Source organism: Macaca thibetana, chromosome 16 (genome assembly GCF_024542745.1).
Source record: "Macaca thibetana thibetana isolate TM-01 chromosome 16, ASM2454274v1, whole genome shotgun sequence".
NCBI lineage: Eukaryota > Metazoa > Chordata > Mammalia > Primates > Cercopithecidae > Macaca > Macaca thibetana.
This window is the reverse complement of record NC_065593.1, coordinates 60881881-60900064: the sequence shown is the minus strand read 5'-3', so window position 1 is coordinate 60900064 and position 18184 is coordinate 60881881. Positions and strand designations below refer to the sequence as shown.

The 18184-nt window shown below is 48.9% G+C and overlaps 2 protein-coding genes across 3 annotated transcripts in view; one reads left to right on the top strand and one right to left on the bottom strand.

Annotated features, from left to right (window-relative positions):
• Window positions 1-18184, top strand: part of ENGASE (endo-beta-N-acetylglucosaminidase) — a 639565-nt gene that overhangs the window by 405861 nt on the left and 215520 nt on the right. The gene's annotated exons all lie outside the window — the stretch shown is intronic.
• TIMP2 (TIMP metallopeptidase inhibitor 2) overlaps window positions 1-18184 on the bottom strand; it is a 71258-nt gene that overhangs the window by 4058 nt on the left and 49016 nt on the right. For both annotated transcript variants that reach the window (XM_050764446.1, XM_050764447.1), the window contains exons 2-4: window positions 17649-17749; window positions 14692-14800; window positions 558-682 (exon numbers count right to left, since the gene is read on the bottom strand). In XM_050764446.1, coding sequence (XP_050620403.1) covers window positions 558-682; window positions 14692-14800; window positions 17649-17749 — 335 coding nt within the window. The remainder of the gene's footprint in view (window positions 1-557; window positions 683-14691; window positions 14801-17648; window positions 17750-18184) is intronic.

Sequence of the window (18184 nt, the reverse complement as noted above, 5' to 3'; positions counted from 1 at the left end):
GTCTCACTCTGTCAACCCAGGCTGGGGTACAGTGGCGCGATCTTGGCTCACTGCAACCTCCACCTCCCACGTTCAAGCCATTCTCGAGCCTCAGCCTCCCAAGTTGCTGGGATCACAGGCATGCGTCACCGCACCTGGCTAATTTTTGTATTTTTGTAGAGACAGGTTTCACCATGTTGGCCAGGCTGATCTCCAACTTCTGACCCCAAGTAACCTGCCCATCTCGGCCTCCCAAAATAATGGGATTACAGGCATAAGCCATGGCGCCCGGCCTCCAGACATCCCTTGACAGAGATGTGTCTCAGGGCTCTCCAGGGACCAGGGGCCAAAGGCTTTGTCGCCAGCCAGACAGCCTCACTCCTGGGATGACTCTGCCTTCCCAGAGCCTGGTCTTAAATCAGAACCCCGGGATTAAGAGGCTCTGGAAAGCCAGGGACCAAAACTCCCCATACAGCTCCTTTTTCTGGAAGGGGCAAGTAACAGAGCTGAATTCATGTGCTGTCCATCTGGAGATAGTGGGAGGAGGCGACGCCTCAGCAGAGACGGGACCTGCTTACCTTACACTCGCAGCCCATCTGGTACCTGTGGTTCAGGCTCTTCTTCTGGGTGGTGCTCAGGGTGTCCCAGGGCACGATGAAGTCACAGAGGGTGATGTGCATCTTGCCGTCCCCCTCGGCCTTTCCTGCGGAGAGACGGGATCACCAAGCTCAGAGCGAGGGACAAGTCCTCCTGCCCAGCTCCTCCACCCGGCGCAGGGGTGCTGGGATTTTGCTGTAACAACACTGTACACTGTCTAGTCTGAGTTCAAACATAATGGGTGGCCAAGTACGGTGGCTCACTCCTGTAATCCCAGCACTTTGGGAGGCTGAGGTGGGTGGATCCCTTGAGGTCAGGAGTTCAAGACTAGCCTGGCCAACATGATACTCCCTCTCTACTAAAATACAAAAAATTAGCCGGGTGTGGTAGCACACGCCTGTAATCACAGCTACTTGGGAGGCTGAGGCAGAAGAATCGCTCTTGAACCCCAGAGGCGGAAGTTGCAGTGAGCCAAGATCGCGCCACTGAACTCCAGCCTGGGTGACTCCATCTCAAAAAAATAAAAAGTGGAAAAAAAAAAAAAAAAAAGCCATAATGCATGTTCACTGACAGAAACTTAAACGTAGGAAACAATCAAGAAAAAACTTCCCCACTTTCATTACCCATAGCAAACATTTTGATGTATTTCCTTCCAATATTCCAGTATTGATTTTGAGACAGTCTTGCTCTGTCACTCAGGCCAGAGTGCAATGGTATGATCATAGCTCACTGCAGCCTTGACCTCCCAAGCTCAAGTGATCCTCCCGTCTCAGTCTCCCGAATAGCTAGGTGTGAACCACCACACACCCTGCTAATTTTTTCTATATATTTTTTTGTAGAGACAGGGTCTTGCTATGTTACTCAGGCTGGCCTTAAACTTCTGGGCTCAAGTGACACCCTCACCTTGGCCTCCCAAAGTGTTGGGATTACAGGATTACAGGCATGAGCCACCATGCCTGGCCCCAATATTCTTTTAAATTAAATTTTATTCTTAAAAAAAGGATAGAGACGATGTTTCACTATGTTGCCCAGGCTGGTCTTGAACTCCAGAGCTCAAGTGATCCTCCCGCTTTGACTTCCCAAAGTGCTGGGATTACAGGTGTGAGCCACTGCGCCCGGCCAATATTCTCTTACATATGCATCTTCACACACAAAACATCATGCAGTATGTAGATTGTATTGTTTCCTGTTTTGTTTTTCACAAAATATTAATTCACAGGTGTTTCTCCCATTTGAGTTTAAACTTATAATTCTGCATTTTTCCATTACGAAGAGCCAAAGAATGGAATTTTTGAAAATTAGGAATCTGCTCTGAATTCCCTTCATCAGGCATGATGAGCTGTGGCTCTTTTCTGTACTTTGGGCTCCTGACTCAGCTGCCTCCTTCCTTTGCTGAAGATACTACATTGGCAACAGCCTTGGCGTTTTCCAAGCAGGAGGAAAAGAACAAAGGATTGTGTTCCAGTGGCGGACAGAACCTAATGACAGCTGTGGAAATCATTAAAAAACTCATCCCTTAGGCCAGGTGTGGTGGCTCATGCCTGTAATCCCAGCACGTTGGGAGGCCAAGGCAGGCGGATCACTTGAGGTCAGGAGTTCGAGACCAGCCTGGCCAACGTGGTGAAACCCCGTCTCTACTAAAAATACAACAACAACAACAACAACAAAAAACAGCCAGGCATGGTGATGCATGCTTGTAGTCCCAGCTACTCAGGTGGCTGAGGCAGGAGGACTGCTTGAACCCCGGAGGTGGAGGGTGCAGTGAGCCGAGATTGCAACACTGCACTCCAGCCTGGGCGACAGAGTGAGACTCTGTCTCAAAAAAGAAAATAAATAAAATAAAAACTCATCTTTCAGGCTGGGCACGGTGGCTCACGCCTGTAATCCCAGCACTTTGGGAGGCTGAGGTAGGGACATCACTCAAAGTCAGGAGTTTGAGACCAGCCTGGCCAACATGGTGAAACCCCATCTCTACTACACATACAAAAATTATCTGGGCATGGTGGTGGGTACCTGTAATCCCAGTTACTCGGGAGGCTGAGGCAGGAGAATCACTTGAACCCAGGGGACGGAGGTTACAGCAAGAAGAGGTCATGCCACTACATTCCAGCCTGGGTGACAAGAGCAAAACTCCATCTCAAATAAATACATAAAATTAAAAAAAAATACAAAAAATTAGCTGGGTGTGGTGGTGGTTGCCTGTAGTCCCAACTACTCGGGAGGCTGAGGCAGGAGAATCACTTGAACCCAGGAGGCGGAGCTTGCAGTGAGCTGAGGTCACGCCACTGCATTCCAGCCTGGGTGACAGAGTAAGACTCTGTCTCAAAAACAAACAAACAAACAAACAAAAAACAGAAAACAAAAAACACCTCATTCCTTCTGCTACAACAGCACCTTGTGAAGAGACACAGGTGTCACTGATGAGCACCTGCCCCTGGCAGAGACTGACAGGCAATTCCTTGAGAAGCAGAGCCTCAGGCTCTGCCCTAAGCACTTCTGTTTAACAACGTTTCAGTGTATCTGACTTAATGATCTCAGTACAGCAGCAGCCTCAGAGGGTCCGCTAATAGAAACGCAGCCCAGCGAAGGACTAACGCAGCTTGCCGACTGCACCCCTATGCCATGGAAATGTGGATGGCTTGCCTGGGACTTCAAGCAGGCACAAGTGGCCTCCACTGTCCTGGGCATGGTGCACTCATTGCACCAGCTCCCTGGGTTTGAATTCTTATGCTCGTCCTTCCTGTTCTAGCTGTTCCTTTACCTTCAGGTCCTTTTCTCCGTTCAGACTTATGTGACATTCCAGGTGTGGAACAGGATGAGAAAGCAGAATTACTCCTGTAACATTTATTCCAAATCCTGTAACTTCACAAGGTAAATGTTTGGGTGGCCTTAAACAATTCAAAACTAGCTGGGCATGGTGGCTCACGCCTGTAATCCCAGCACTTGGGGAGGCCAAGGTGGGTGAATCACTTGAGGTCAGGAGTTTGAGACCAGCCTGGCCAACACGGTGAAACCCCGTCTCTACTAAAAATATAAAAATTAGCTGGGGGTGGTGGTGCATGCCTGTCATCCCAGCTACTCACAAGGCTGAGGCAGGAGAATCACTTGAACTTGGGAGGTGGAGGTTGCAATGAGCCAAGATCATGCCATTGCACTCCAGCCTAGGCAACAGTGCGGACTCCGTCTCAAAAGAAAAAATAAATAAATAAATAAAAACTAGACATATAACTTTCCCCACTAGACCGATAGCTATTTTCTGTGAGTTCAGAATAGATCAAGAAGGAGCAAAATAGACAGATGGGAAGGAACCCATTCCTGTATCCTGCTTGATTCTGGAATTTGGTGCCCGTACAGGTATACTGCAGCCCCTTCCTCGTCCAACCTGGACACCTACCACTACAGACCGGCTGAAGCTCTATCCTGGCTTCCCAACTTCTATGGTGATTTGCACTGTATGTATCACTTGACCAGCATCAACTCCCACTTTATATTAGATTTGCCTTTCTTCTGCATCTCACTCCTTAATCAGAGAGTAAATTTAGAGGGTAAGGATTGTGTCTTAACCCTTTTGAATCCACAGTTCCCTGCACATAGTAATTGCTCAATAAGTTTACTCATGAGACACACCCGTGCTTGTTCTAATAATTTGCTTCACATTCTGCCTTTTCCTGTCATTTTCTCTTTTGGCCTTTTACCACCAATTCTGGCTTCCTCAAAAGATAAGCAATGGCAGGAAGAAGAGATGAAGTGAAAATTACATCTTTTCTTTTTTTTGGAGATGGAGTCTTGCTCTGTCACCCAGGCTGGAGTGCAGTGGTGCCATCTCAGCTCACTGGAACCTGCCTCCCAGGTTCAAGCAATTCTCCTGCCTCAGCCTCCCAAGTAATTGGGATTACAGGTGTGCGCCACCATGCGTGGCTAATCTTTGTATTTTTTAGTAGACGCAGGGTTTCACAATGTTGGCTGGGCTGGTCTTGAACTCCTGACCTCAAGTGATCCACCGCGTCCAACCAAAAAATTGTATCTTTTCAATAGTCCTAGTTATTGGGCTAACGTGAACATGGCTGTCATGTATAAATATTGAGAGGGCTGGGCGCGGTGACTCACGCCTGTAATCCCAGCACTTTGGGAGGCCGAGATGGGCAGATCACGAGGTCAGGAGATCGAGACCATCCTGGCTAACATGGTGAAACCCTGTCTCTACTAAAAATACAAAAAATTAGCCAGGCGTGCTGGTGGGTGCCTGCAGTCCCAGCTACTCAGGAGGCTGAGGCAGGAGAATGGCGTGAACCCGGGAGGCGGAGCTTGCAGTGAGCCGAGATCGCGCCACTGCACTCCAGCCTGGGCAACAGAGCGCCTCTGTCTCAAAAAAAAAAAAAAAAAAAAAAAAAAACACAATGTTAAGAGAGGCCCCCCTCTGGTCTGATTAAGACTTGGTTGGACGTACACATCATGAGCATCTGCCTGTTCTGCTTATGTCTGTCTTGGAGAAAAGCGAGGCATGAGTCTTGGTTACAGAAAACCAGGAATTAAAATTTGTAACGAAGGGTTGTATGTTTATTTTTCCTTTTGGAGAAGAGGAATGTGGAAGAAAATTACAGGGCCAATTCTGTATGAGTCTCCTGGTGCCCGACGCCACACGTGAGGCTGAGTCATCAGCCCAGGAGGAGGTGGCCTGCTCAGGCCATGCGGGCACTCACCGGCCACAGTCAGCCCGAGCTGAGTGGTTCACTGTGCCCTGTGATTTCTGGTTAGCCCCTGGATCAAGGGCCTATCCTGACTCAAGGCAAACTGGATCTAGGTTCCTGCCTCAGGAAATAAATGCCAGATTCAGTGTGGAGTCATCTGACCAAGGCTGGGAAAGAAGTCAGATGAGAGAGGCTCCTCTCGCCACGAGGTGAGTCAGCCACTGTGGCCATTAATGGCCCCAGCCCTGCTCCCCCTCCCAGGGAGAGGAGGATGAAGTAATGCAGCCTCATTGGTGGAGAAGATACACAGCCAGCTGGCCACTGGGCAGGTCTCACAATCTTTAACTTTGACTTTTAGAAACAGGAAGTCCATGTGCAGATTTGTTACACGGGTATACTGTGTGCCCCTGAGGTTTGGAATACGAAAGGATCCATCGCCCAGGTAGTGGGCATAGTACCCAATAGGTAGTATTTTTTCAGCCCTTACCCGGCTTCCTCCCTCCCACCTCCTTGTATTCCCCAGTGTCTCTTGTTTCCATGTTTATGACCATGTGTACCCAATGTTTAGCTCCCACTTATACGTGAGAACATGTGGTATTTGGTTTTCTGTTTTCGCATTAGTTCCCTTAGGATAATGGTTTCCAGCTGCACTCGTGTGGCCGCAAAGGACATGATTTCCTTCTTTTTCATGGCTGTGTAGTATTTCATGGTATATATGCACATTTTCTTTATCTAAGTCACCACTGATGGGCACTTGGGTTGATTCCATGTCTTTGCTATTGCAAATAATGTGGTAATGAGTATATGGGTGCAGTGTCATTAAATGATTTATTTTCCTTTGGGTATATACCCAGTAGTGGGATTGCTGGTTCAAATGCTGGCTGCATTCTCAGTTGAGAAATCTCCAAAGTGTGCCCCACAGTAGGTGAACTCATTTACATTCCCACCAACAGCCTCTAAGCATTCCCTTTACTCCACAGCCTTGCCAACGTTGGTTTTTTTATTTTTTATTTTTTTGGGGGGACAGAGTCTTGCTCTGTCACCCAGGCTGGAGTGCAGTGGCACAATCTCGGCTCACTGCAACCTCCGCCTCCCGGGTTCAAGCGATTCTCGTGCCTCAGCCTCCTGAGTAGCTGGGATGACAGGCACCCGCCACCACGTCTGGCTAATTTTTTGTATTTTTAGTAGAGACGGGGTTTCATTGTGTTAGCCAGGATGGTCTCAATCTCCTGACCTCGCGATCCACTCGCCTCGGCCTCCCAAAGTGCTGGGATTACAGGCGTCAGCCACTGCGCTGGGCTGTTTTTAACTTTTTAACTAAAGTTCTTCAAAATCTTTCAATGTCAGCTTTCTACCGAGGATCCTGCCACAGATCCAGGGAGCAACGCCCTTTCAACAGAGCCTTCACGCTCATTCTGCTACAGGCTACCCTAGCTCTCCTTAGACCTTCAGCGTAATTCTGTATCGACTGGCCAGCTTTTCATGCGGTGCTGTGCTACATGCATGGGTCACTGTCAACCCCAATGTAGGAAATAAAATGATCAGCTACCCTTGAGTAAGGCCTGAACAAGATAACCAGCATCTCTGTGATCCTCACTTCTGGTCTCCCACTCCCACTTTCACCCTCTCAACAACCCCTCGTGGGGCAGATACTACTGTTGTCGTTCCCCACGTATGGCTCAGCATGGGAGGCACAGACAGGTAAAGTCACTTGGCCAAGGACATTAACGAGTCAGGTGTCAGGGCACACATTCGAACTCGAGCAGGTGTGTTTTCAGAGCCTTCACTTGGGCATCTCGTTGTATTTCCTCACATTTTTTCATGGCGCTTAGTTGTTGTCTTTTTCTCTTCTAAAATAGAGATAGGGTCCCGCCCTGCCACCCAGGCTAGAGTGCAGTAGTGCAGTCCTCGCTCACTGCAGCCTCAAATGTCTGAGCTCAAGGGATCTTCCTGCCTCAGCCTCCCAAGTAGCTAGGACTACAAGTGCACATGACCACACCCAGCTCATCCCTCCCTCCCTCTCTCCTTCCCTTCCTTCCTTCCTTCCTTCCTCCCTCCCTCCCTTCCTCCCTTCTCCCTGCCTCCCTCCCCCTTCCTTCCTTCCTTCCTTCCTTCCTTCCTTCCTTCCTTCCTTCCTTCCTCCCTCCCTTCCTTCCCCTCCCTCCCTCCCTCCCTGTTTTATAGAGATAGGGTCTTGCTATATCATCCAGGCTGATCTTGAACTCCTAACCTCAAGCCATCCTCCTGCCTCAGCCTCCCAAAATGCTAGGATTACAGGTGTGAGCCACTATGGTTGGCCCATTTATTTATTTTCTTTATGCAAGAAACTGTTCGCACTTGGCACCTTTAGTTCTGTGTCCTCATCAAAACCTCGTGCCTCTTCCTTGAGATACTAAGTAGTGTCTGAGTTTTAAAGTTAATGGAAATGTTAACAATTTGAAAACGTATATAGAATTCAACTGAGAAGAGTATTACATATTTTGGAAACTTTAAAATGTATGCACATAAAAAGAAATAAAATCTGCCAGCCGGGCGCAGTGGCTCACGCCTGTAATCTTAGCACTTTGAGAGGCCGAGGTGGGCGGATCACCTGAGGTCAAGAGTTTGAGACCAGCCTGACCAACATGACGAAACCCCATCTCTACTAAAAAAATACAAAAATTAGCTGGGCATGGTGGTGTGTGCCTGTAACCTCAGCTACTCGGGAGGCTGAGGCAGGAAAATCGCTTGAACCTGGGGGGCGGAAGTTGCAGTGAGCCAAGATCGCACCACTGCACTCCAGCCTGGGCTTTGTGGCCTCCGTCTCATAAATAAATAAATAAATAAATAAATAAATAAATAAATAAAATCTGATCCATGCTACAACATGGATGAACTTGAGGACATCATGCTAAGCGCAATGCTTCATCTATGGAAGGAGGTATATGACTCTACCTGTATGAGGTGCCTAGAATGGCCAAATTCATGGAGATGAAGTAGAAAGGTGGTGTCAGGGGCTGGGCAAACAGAGGAATAGGGGATTATTGGTTAATGGGGACAGAGTTTCAGTTTGGGATGATGAAAAACTTCTAGAAATAGATAGTGATAGTTACACAACATTGTGAATGTACTTAATGCCGCCCAGGTGCGGCAGCTCACACCTGTAATCCCAGCACTTTGGGAGGCTGAAGTGGGCAGATCACCCAAGGTCAGGAGTTCAAGACCAGCCTGGCTAATGTGGTGAAACCCCATCTCTACTAAAAATACTAAAAATTAGGCCAGGCACAGTGGCTCATGCCTGAATCCCAGCACTTTGGGAGGCTGAGGCGGGCAGATCACCCAAGGTCAGGAGTTCAAGACCAGCCTGGCTAATGTGGTGAAACCCCATCTCTACTAAAAATACTAAAAATTAGGCCAGGCACAGTGGCTCATGCCTGAATCCCAGCACTTTGGGAGGCTGAGGCGGGCAGATCACCTGAGGTCAGGAGTTAGAAACCAGCCTGGCCAACATGGAGAAATCCCGTCTCTACTAAAAATACAAAATTAGCTAGGCATGGTGGTGCATGCCTGTAATCCCGGCTACTCGGGAGGCTGAGGCAGGAGAATCGCTTGAACCCGGGAGGTGGAGGTTGTGGTGAGTTGCGACCGCACCATTGCACTCCAGCCTGGGCAACAAGAACGAAACTCTGTCTAAAAAATAAAAAATAAAATAAATAAATAAATAAATTAGCTGGGTGTGGTGTTAGGCACCTGTAATCCCAGCTACTTGAGAGGCTGAGGCAGGAGAATTGCTTGGAGGCAGGAGAATTGCTTGAACCCAGGAGGCAGAGATTGCAGTGACCCGAGATTGTGCCACTGTACTCCAGCCTGGGCGACAGAGGGAGACTCCATCTCAAACAAAAACAAAAACAAACAGAGAGCCTCAGCATGGGCGAGGATTCAGCTGGGTATGTTTGGAGACGGGTGCTGGCTCAGACCAAGGTCGCTTTTGTACCCAAGAGGCCATCTGTACATGGGATCCCCACCCTTCGTCCTTCCGCAGCTCTGCAGTTTGGCCGGAAAGCCCCTAGAGGGCAGTGTGAGGAAACTGAGCTGGGACTGCTGGGACTTACTTTAAGGGCTGTTCCCTATGGATAGGAAGAAAAAGAGGATGCAGACAACTGGAAGTAAGTTCCCTGCACCCCGGGGGATTTTGTCTCCTTTCTCGTCTCTCTAGATTTTATTTTTCTGATGACAAAAGTAATAAATGCCATAATTTTAAAGGTTTAACAAATACAGGAAAGAACTGAAAAGGAGACAGCAGATGCTAACACGCTGGGAAATTTCCTCCCATGCTCTGTTCCGTGCACAGCTGCAGCAGCCCCCGAATGCCACACTGCAGACCATCCCTCTGCCACGCGCCACTCTGCGTGCTGTGCAGCCACCCCAGCTCTTCTGCCTCCTCTGTGTTTTTCTGAGGGCATTAGTTAGCTGGTAAGATCTTTGCACCACAGGTGATTTTTGTCCCCTTACCCTTCTCCATTTGATTTTATTTTTCTTATTGTAAAAATCATAGATAATACTGGGCATGTAAAATGGTGCAGCTGCTTTAGAAAACGGTCTGGCAGCTCCTCAAATGGTTAAACCTAAAGTTACCCAACCCCTCCCCACCCCCCGCCAATTCCACTGCCAGGGATACACCCAGGAAAAATGAGAACAGGTCCCTGCAAAATCTCACACACCAATGTTCATTGCAGCATTTGTCACAACTGCCAAATGGTGGCAACAACCCAAATGCCCATCAAATGATGAGAGGATAAACACAATGTGGTCTATCCATACAATGGAATGCTCAGTCATAGAAAGGAATGAAATTCAGATACACACTGTAACATGGATGAGCCTTGGAAACACGAAAGAAGCCAGTTACACAGGGTCACACATACTATTCCGTTCCTAGGAAAGCCCAGCATAGACAAATCGATAGAGATGGGAAGTATACCAGTGGCTGCTTAGGGCTGGGGAAGGGGAAGTGGGGGTTAGGAGGGTAATAGCTCAAGAATACAGGATTTCTTTTTGACTGTAGTGATGGTTGCACAACTCTGTGAATATACTAAAACCACTGAATTGTACGCCAGGTGCGGTGGCTCATGCCTACACTCCCAGCACTTTGGAAGGCCAAGGCGGGCAGATCACCTGAAGTCAGAAGTTCAAGTCCAGCCTGGCCAACATGGTGAAACCCCGTATCTACTAAAAATACAAAAATTAGCCAGGCGTGGAGGCACACACCTATAATCCCAGCTGCTTGGGAGGCTGAGGCATGAGAATTGCTTGAACCCAGGAGGCAGAGATTGCAGTGAGTCAAGATTGCGCCACTCCACTCCAGTCGGAGGGATAGAGTGAGACTCTCTCCAAAAAACAAAACAAAACAAAACAAAACAAAACCACTGAATTGTAGGATTTTTTTTAAACAAGTTCTTGCTCTCACCTAGTCTGGAGCGCAGTGGTATGACACTGCAGCCTCAAACTCCCAGGCTTAAGCGACCCTCCCATCTCAGCCTCCTGAGAAGCTGGGACTACAGTGTGCACATGCTACCACGCCTGGCTAATTTTTTTAGTTTTTGTAGAGATTGGGTCTCACTATGTTGCCCAGGCTGGTCTCAAACTCCTGGCCTCAATCAATTCTCCCACCTCGGCCTTTCAAAGTGCTGGGATTACAGGCATGGGCCACCATACCTAGCCCGAATTGTACATTTTTAATGGATAAATTGAATAGAGTGTGCCTTATATCTCAATAAAGCTGTTAAAAAAAAATAAGTGCTCATGGCTAAGCACGGCGGCTCGTGCCTGTAATCTCAGCACTTTGGGAGGCTGAGGCAAGCGGGTCATTTGAGGCCAGGAGTTCGAGACCAGCCTGGCCAACATGGTGAAATCCCGACTCTACCAAAAACACAAAAATTAGCCAGGCATGGTAGCACACACCTGTAATCCCAGCTACTTGGGTGGCTGACGCACGAGAATCGCTCAGGAGGCAGAGGTTGCTGTGAGCCAAGATTGCACGACTGCATTCCAGCCTGGGCAACAGAGGGAGACTCTCTCGGAATAAGAATAAGAATAAGAAGTGCTCATAATTAAACATTTTAGGAAGTCCGGAAATACATCTTAAAAGGGGGGAAAAGTCTCCTATTATCCCCAAGGAGAGGGACAGAAGTCCTGATGACCGAGATAGCCAGCAAAGCAGGAGCTGTGAGCATGTTAAGGAAGGGAGGGAAGATCTTACCAAAGGGGAGATAACAGGAGTCTTCCCTGCCCAACTCACACCCCTGCATCTTCCTCCCTGCAATGACGTCCTCCCCATCCACAGGCAAGGACACCACCTTCTCCCAGCAGTAAGTCTGTCTAGACCCTTGGACCTGTGAGAGTCTCTTCCTTTTGCACCTTCCAAGCATTCACTCACTATTCACAATTCACAATTCCCCATAAGCAAAATCTGTCTATTTTCTCTGCTTTCTTTTCCAGGCTCCCCAGTCGAAACATCTGTGTACTCCATGATGACAGGAGCCAAAGATCTCACTGTGGGAATCTTCCATTGTCCCTAACACGGGGCTGGGCATCTAAAAGGTGCCCACTAAGCACATGTTGATTTTTAGGAGGGAAAGAAAGTACATGTCACCTAAACCAGAAGAAAATCCCCCAATCACGGATATTTGGATCCAGAGTGTATGTTTATGATGACAGTTGCCTTTTGGAACAAAATATAGTACCAGGCTAGGGGCGTTGTCTTGTCTCTTCTTTCTCTCTTTTTTGTGAGACAGGCTCTTGCTCTGTCACCCAGGCTGGAGTACAGTGGTGTGATCTCAGCTTGCTGCAATCTCTGCCTCCCGGGTTCAAATGATTCTCATGCCTCAGCCTCCTGAGTAGCTGGGACTACAGGCACATGCCACCACGCCCAGCTAATTTTTATATTTTTAGTACAGACAGGGTTTTACCATGTTGGCAAGGCTGGTCTCGAACTCCTGACCTCAAGCAGTCTGCCCGCCTCAGCCTCCCAAAGTGCTGGGATTACAGGCGTGAGCCACTGCACCAGGCCTTGTTTATTCTTTTTTTCTTAAGTTTGTGATCAGATTCCTACTTCCTCAGGGAGGAGGGGAATAATGTTCCTTAACTGGCTGAGTCAGTGCCGTGCTGGACTGCGGCTGCTGGCCACATGTGGCTGTTTACATTTAAACTAAAATTACTTGAAATGAAACACAATTTAAAATTCAGCTCCTCGGCTGCACGAGCCATATCTCAGGTGCTCACGAGCCACAGGGCTGGGGGCCGCTGGACTGGGTGGTGCAGAGACCGTTTCCATCACTGCAGGAAGCTCTTTGAGCCCCGTGGTTCTCAAGCAGGGGCAACCTACCCCACCTCCCCCACCTCCCCTGGGCACATGCGGCAATGTCCAGAGACCCCGCAACTGGAGCGGGTGCTATGGCATGTAGAGGGTGGGGGCCAGGGATGCAGCTGAATATCCTATAATGTACAAGGCAGAGGCCCCCGCAACAAAGAACAGTCCATCCCCAAATGTTAATAGTGCTGAGATTCGGAATCCTGTCCCGGCCTCCTGTGGTTCAGCCTCACTGGGCAAGCGGGGAGGTGGTAGAAGGAAGTAAGGGGAAATCATTTTATTTAGGAATAAAAATATAGGCTGGGCACAGTGGCTCACGCCTATAATCCCAGCACTTTAGGAGGCTGAGGCAGGAGGATTGCTTGAACCTCGGAGTTCAAGACCAGGCTGGGCAACACGGTGAGACTTATTCTTTACCAAAAAATCAAAAAATTAGCTGGGTGTGGTGGCACACACCTGTAGTCAATCCCAGCACTTTGGGAGGCTGAGGCGAAAGGATCACTTGACCCCAGGAGATTGAGGCTGCAGTGAGTCCTGATCGCACTCCAGCCTGGGAAACAGAGCAAGACTTTCTCTCAAAAAAAAAAAAAAAAAAAAAAGTATAAACAAAGAGATGCAACAATTAACAAAATGTGCTGCATTCATACAATGATTCATCCCTAAAAAGTAAGGAAATCTGGGGCCATGTGCAGTGGCTCATGCCTGTAATCCCAGCATTTTGGGAGGCTGAGGCGGGCAGATCAACTGAGGTCAGAAGTTCGAGATCAGCCTGGCCAACATGGTGAAACCCCATCTCTACTAAAAAAAAAAAAAAAAAAAAAAAAAAAAACAGCCAGGTGTGGTGGCACGTGCCTATAATCCCAGTTACTCAGGAGGCTGAGGCAGGAGAATCAATTAAACCCAGGAGGCAGAGGTTGCAGTGAGTCTAGATCGCGCCACTGCACTCCAGTCTGGGCAATAGAGCAAGACACTGTCTCAAAAAAAAAAAAAACAAAAACAAAAACGAGTAAGGAAATTCTGATATATGCTGTAACGTGAATGAACCTTGAAAACATCATGCTACTGAAATAAGCCAGCCACAGAGGACAAACACTGCAGAGTTCCACCCATGTGAAGCCCCTAGAGCAGTCAAATCCACAGAGACAGAAAGTAAAATGGAGGTAAAATAGATGGTGGTGATGGTTGCACAACAGCGAATATATCTAATGCCACTGAAGTGTACACTTGAAAACGGCTGGCCGGGCGCAGTGGCTCACGCCTGTAATCCTACCACTTTGGGAGGTTGAGGTGGGTGGATCACCTGAGGTCAGGAGTTTGAGACCAGCCTGGCCAACATAGTAAAACCCTGTCTCTACTAAAAATAGAAAAATTAACTGGGCGTGGTGGCACGTGCCTATAATCCCAGCTACTCGGGAGGCTGAGGCAGGAGAATCTCTTGAACCCGGGAGGCCGAGGTCGCAGTGAGCTGAGATTGCGCCACTGCACTCCCGCCTGGGTGAAAGAGCGACACTCTGTCTCAAAAAGAAAAGAAAGAAAAGAAAGAAAGAAAGAAAATAAAGAGGGAGGGAGGGAGGGAGGGAGGAAGGAAGGAAGGAAGGAAGGAAGGAAGGAAGGAAGGAAAATGATTAACATGGCTACATTTTGTTACATGTATTTTACCACAATAAAAAAAGGAGATAGATGAATGAATAAGTCAAACAGGTCTTGTGCACAGTATCAACAGATGTCACGCAAGCTTTCCACCCTCCCGACGGCAGAAAGGGTTTCTCTGCCTTGCACGTCTCCAGCATCCTGCACACGCCTCCCTTTTAGGAGCAAAAGGCAAAAATGCTCACTTTTTTTGTCTACCAATCTCAGATTTCCTAGGAAATTGGCAGGTAGGTGAACATTCACTAGCATTCTCTGACAGGAAGGGGCCGAGAGGGCACCGTTCAGTGTCAGGGCTCCGTACCCTGCCTCACTGTTCCTTAGCTACTCCACCTCCCCACTCCTCGAGCCTGGGAAACGAGCCCTGGAAGGCGTCTAGGAACAGCCCCACTTCGGCGTGAGCCTCCGGCTGATGGCCCCACTCATACACACCTGCAATGAGATATTCCTTCTTTCCTCCAACGTCCAGCGAGACCCCACACACTGCCGAGGAGGGGGCCGTGTAGATAAACTCTATATCCTTCTCAGGCCCTTTGAACATCTGGAAAGACAAGGAGGAGGACATGTAAGCAGAGGGAGGCTGCACAGTCAGGGAATTTCATTCCCATCCAGAACACCGCGGCGGCACAATCTGTATCCAGGGTGTAGCCAGCACCAAAGAGGACCGGGAAGTGCAAATTGCATGGATTAGAAAAGGACCGTTACAGCTGGGCTCAGGGCTCATGGCTGTAATCCCAGCACTTTGAGGGGCTGAGGTGGGCGGATTGCTTGAGGTCAGGAGTTTGAGACCAGCCTGGCCAACGTAGCAAAACCCCGTTTCTACTAAAAACACAAAAATTAGCTGAGCGTGGTGGCAAGCGCCTGTAATCCCAGCTACTTGGGAGGCTGAGGCAGGAGAATCCCTTGAACCCGTGAGGCAGAGGTTGCAAGGAGCTGAGATGGCGCCACTGCACTCCTGCCTGGGTGACAGAGTGAGACTCCATCTCAAAAAAAAAAAAAGAAAAGAAAAGAAAAAGACTTTTTATAGCAAAGTGATTCTTTAGAGTCACTTAACTTTTAGTGTGGCAGATCACAGCAGGTGGGCACAAGACTGTCATCTGGAACGTGACATCCTTAGACAACACCTCTGTCCCCTCACCCCCCCGCCCCAATGAGGTCATTTCTGAATCTCTGGGGAGGGGCTTTTGTACCTCCGCATGACTCTGGACCACCATGAAGGACCATGACTTTTGCATATTTCCAGGAATTTTTTATTTTTTTGAGATAGGGTCTCACTCTGTTGCCCAGGCTGGGGCTACACCTCAACTTCCCCGGCTCAAGTGATCCTCCCACCTCAGACTCCCGAGTAGCTGGGACTACAGGTGCGTGCCACCATGCTCGGCTTTTTTTTTTTTTTTTTTTTTTTTTAATTAGTAGAGACGAGGTCTTGCTCTATCACCCAGGCTGGTCTCAAACTCCTGAGCTCAAGCAATCCTCCTGCCTCGGCCTCCCAAAGTGCTGGGATTACAGGCATAAGCCACTCCGCCCAACCCATATTTCCAGGAGTTTTAATCAAATATTGTCTACTTGATGGCAATGAGAGCAGAGAGGCACCTCAGGAATTAGGACATAATGCCATGGGCCAGAGGAGTTTGCATTCTCAACATCTGATTTACTCACAGCCTTTCAGGAACACGCCTGCTGCCCCAGGCAAAGAATGGCATTTTCCCAGCACTCGGGGAGGCTGCTTTTTTTCCCCCCTGAAGAGTTTCAATAAGCAAACCCAAATGGAATGGGAGCATGCCTGATGTCATGACAAATGGTTTTTTGAGAGTGACACTCCAATTTGTACCAAGAAAGGTTATGTTGATGCTGTATTAAATGACATCATTTGCCAAAAGGCTAAAAGCGTTTCCTTGGCACTGACACTGGCCTTTTCACGACCCCTTTATGAGGTCGTAAGAGCAGATCCTCTTTCCTGCTTCATAAAGAAAGAGGCTCAGGCACTGACAGACTACGTCATCCCCTTAAACTGACATAGATTTGATGATAAAGCATTCCACTGACCTTCTGATAACACTGATTTTCAACTACTTTTTTTTTTTTTTTTTTTTTTTGAAATGGAGTTTCGCTCTTATCGCCCAGGCTGGAGTGCAGTGGCATGATCTCAGCTAACTGCAACCTCCACCTCCTGGGTTCAAGTGATTCTCTTGCCTCAGCCTCCCAAGTAGCTGGGATCACAGGCACTCGCCACCATGCCCAGCTAATTTTTTTTTTTTTTTTTTTTTTGAGACGGAGTCTTGCTTTGTCACCCAGGCTGGAGTACAGTGGCACAATCTCAGCTCACTGCAAGCTTTGCCTCCTGGGTTCACGCCATTCTCCTGCCTCAGCCTCCTGAGTAGCTGGGACTACAGGTGCCCGCCACCTCGCCCGGCTAATTTTTTTGTATTTTTAGTAGAGATGGGGTTTCACCGTGTTAACCAGGATGGTCTCGATCTCCTGACCTGGTGATCCGCCCGTCTCGGACTCCCAAAGTGCCCGGATTACAGGTGTGAGCCACCGTGCCCAGCCATGCCCAGCTAATTTTTGCAGTTTTAGTAGAGATGGGGTTTCTCCATGTTGGTCAGGCTGGTCTTGAACTCCTGACTTCAGGTGACCCACCCGCCTCGGCCTCCCAACATGCTGGAAGTATAGGCGTGAGACACTGTGCCCGGCCTACTTTTTATTTTTAATAACAAAATTAAATATGGATGACTACAACTACTACCATATCACACGGCTGTCCCTCCCCCTGCGACATGAATTTTCTTCTCTCTTACAGACCATGTTAGTTACTATCAATGACAACAGCATCACCTCTCCTGCCCCAGGTCAGGCCCTGCCCTCCCTGCCACATTTTTTTTTTTTTAAATACAGGGTCTCACTCTGTCACCCAGGCTGGAATACAGTGGTGAGATGTCGTCTCACTGCAGCCTCCGCCTCCTGGGCTCAAGCGATTCTCCCACCTCAGCTTCCTGAATAGCTGGAACCACACGCGGGCGCTACCGTGCCTGGCTAGTTTTTTTGTAGAGATGGATTTTCACCACGTTGCCCAGGCTGGTCTTGAACTCCTGAGCTCAAGTGATCCGCCCACCTTGGCCTGCTGAAGAGCTGGGATTACAGGCGTGAGCCACGACGCCCAGACAGGTTTCTGAAGGAATTGAACTTGTGGGGAACATGTCATCTCCACACAACTTTTCAGGCATTCGAGGATGAAGGGAAATCGGATCTATTTGCAGCTTGAGGACCTCATCCTCTGCTCTGCTCCACAGGTGGCCAGATCGTGTTCCAGGGACCCAGGATCTCTGCCCACCCCAACACCCCACAGCTGTGCCCACAGTGCAGCCCGGGACGCCAGCAGCCACTAATACCTTTATCTGCTTGATCTCATACTGGATCCTCTTGATGGGGTTGCCGTAAATGTCGTTTCCAGAGTCCACCTCCTTCTCGCTGACTGCTTTGGCCCTGATCACTGCAAAACACAAGACACAGAGGTGAGGAGAGTTCCCGAAACATGCTCCTGGGGCTAAGGAGAGGGATAAGGTGTCCAGGCCTGCAGGAGGCGCTGGGGGGTTACGGACAGCAGCAAGGTGCGAGGCGGGCAAGGGGCATGGTGATCCCAGCCCCCAGCACGGTGTCCCCTCCTCCAAGCTGAGAGATGATGCCCAGCCTCCTCCTCCTTCCACGATTCTTCAACAAGAATCCCTTCTTTGTTGACAGGGCTCAAGCCAGAAGCCCAGAGTCCCTTGTGACCAGGGCGGTTTCTGTAACAGTGGGAGGCAGTCATTGATTTGACTGAAGCTCATCTGTTGATATCATGCTTGAGTGCTTTTGGCTTTTTTTTCCTTCTCTCCAGTGGGTACTCACTGGTGGCTGGGGCAAGCAGGTACACCACTGAACTGACCCG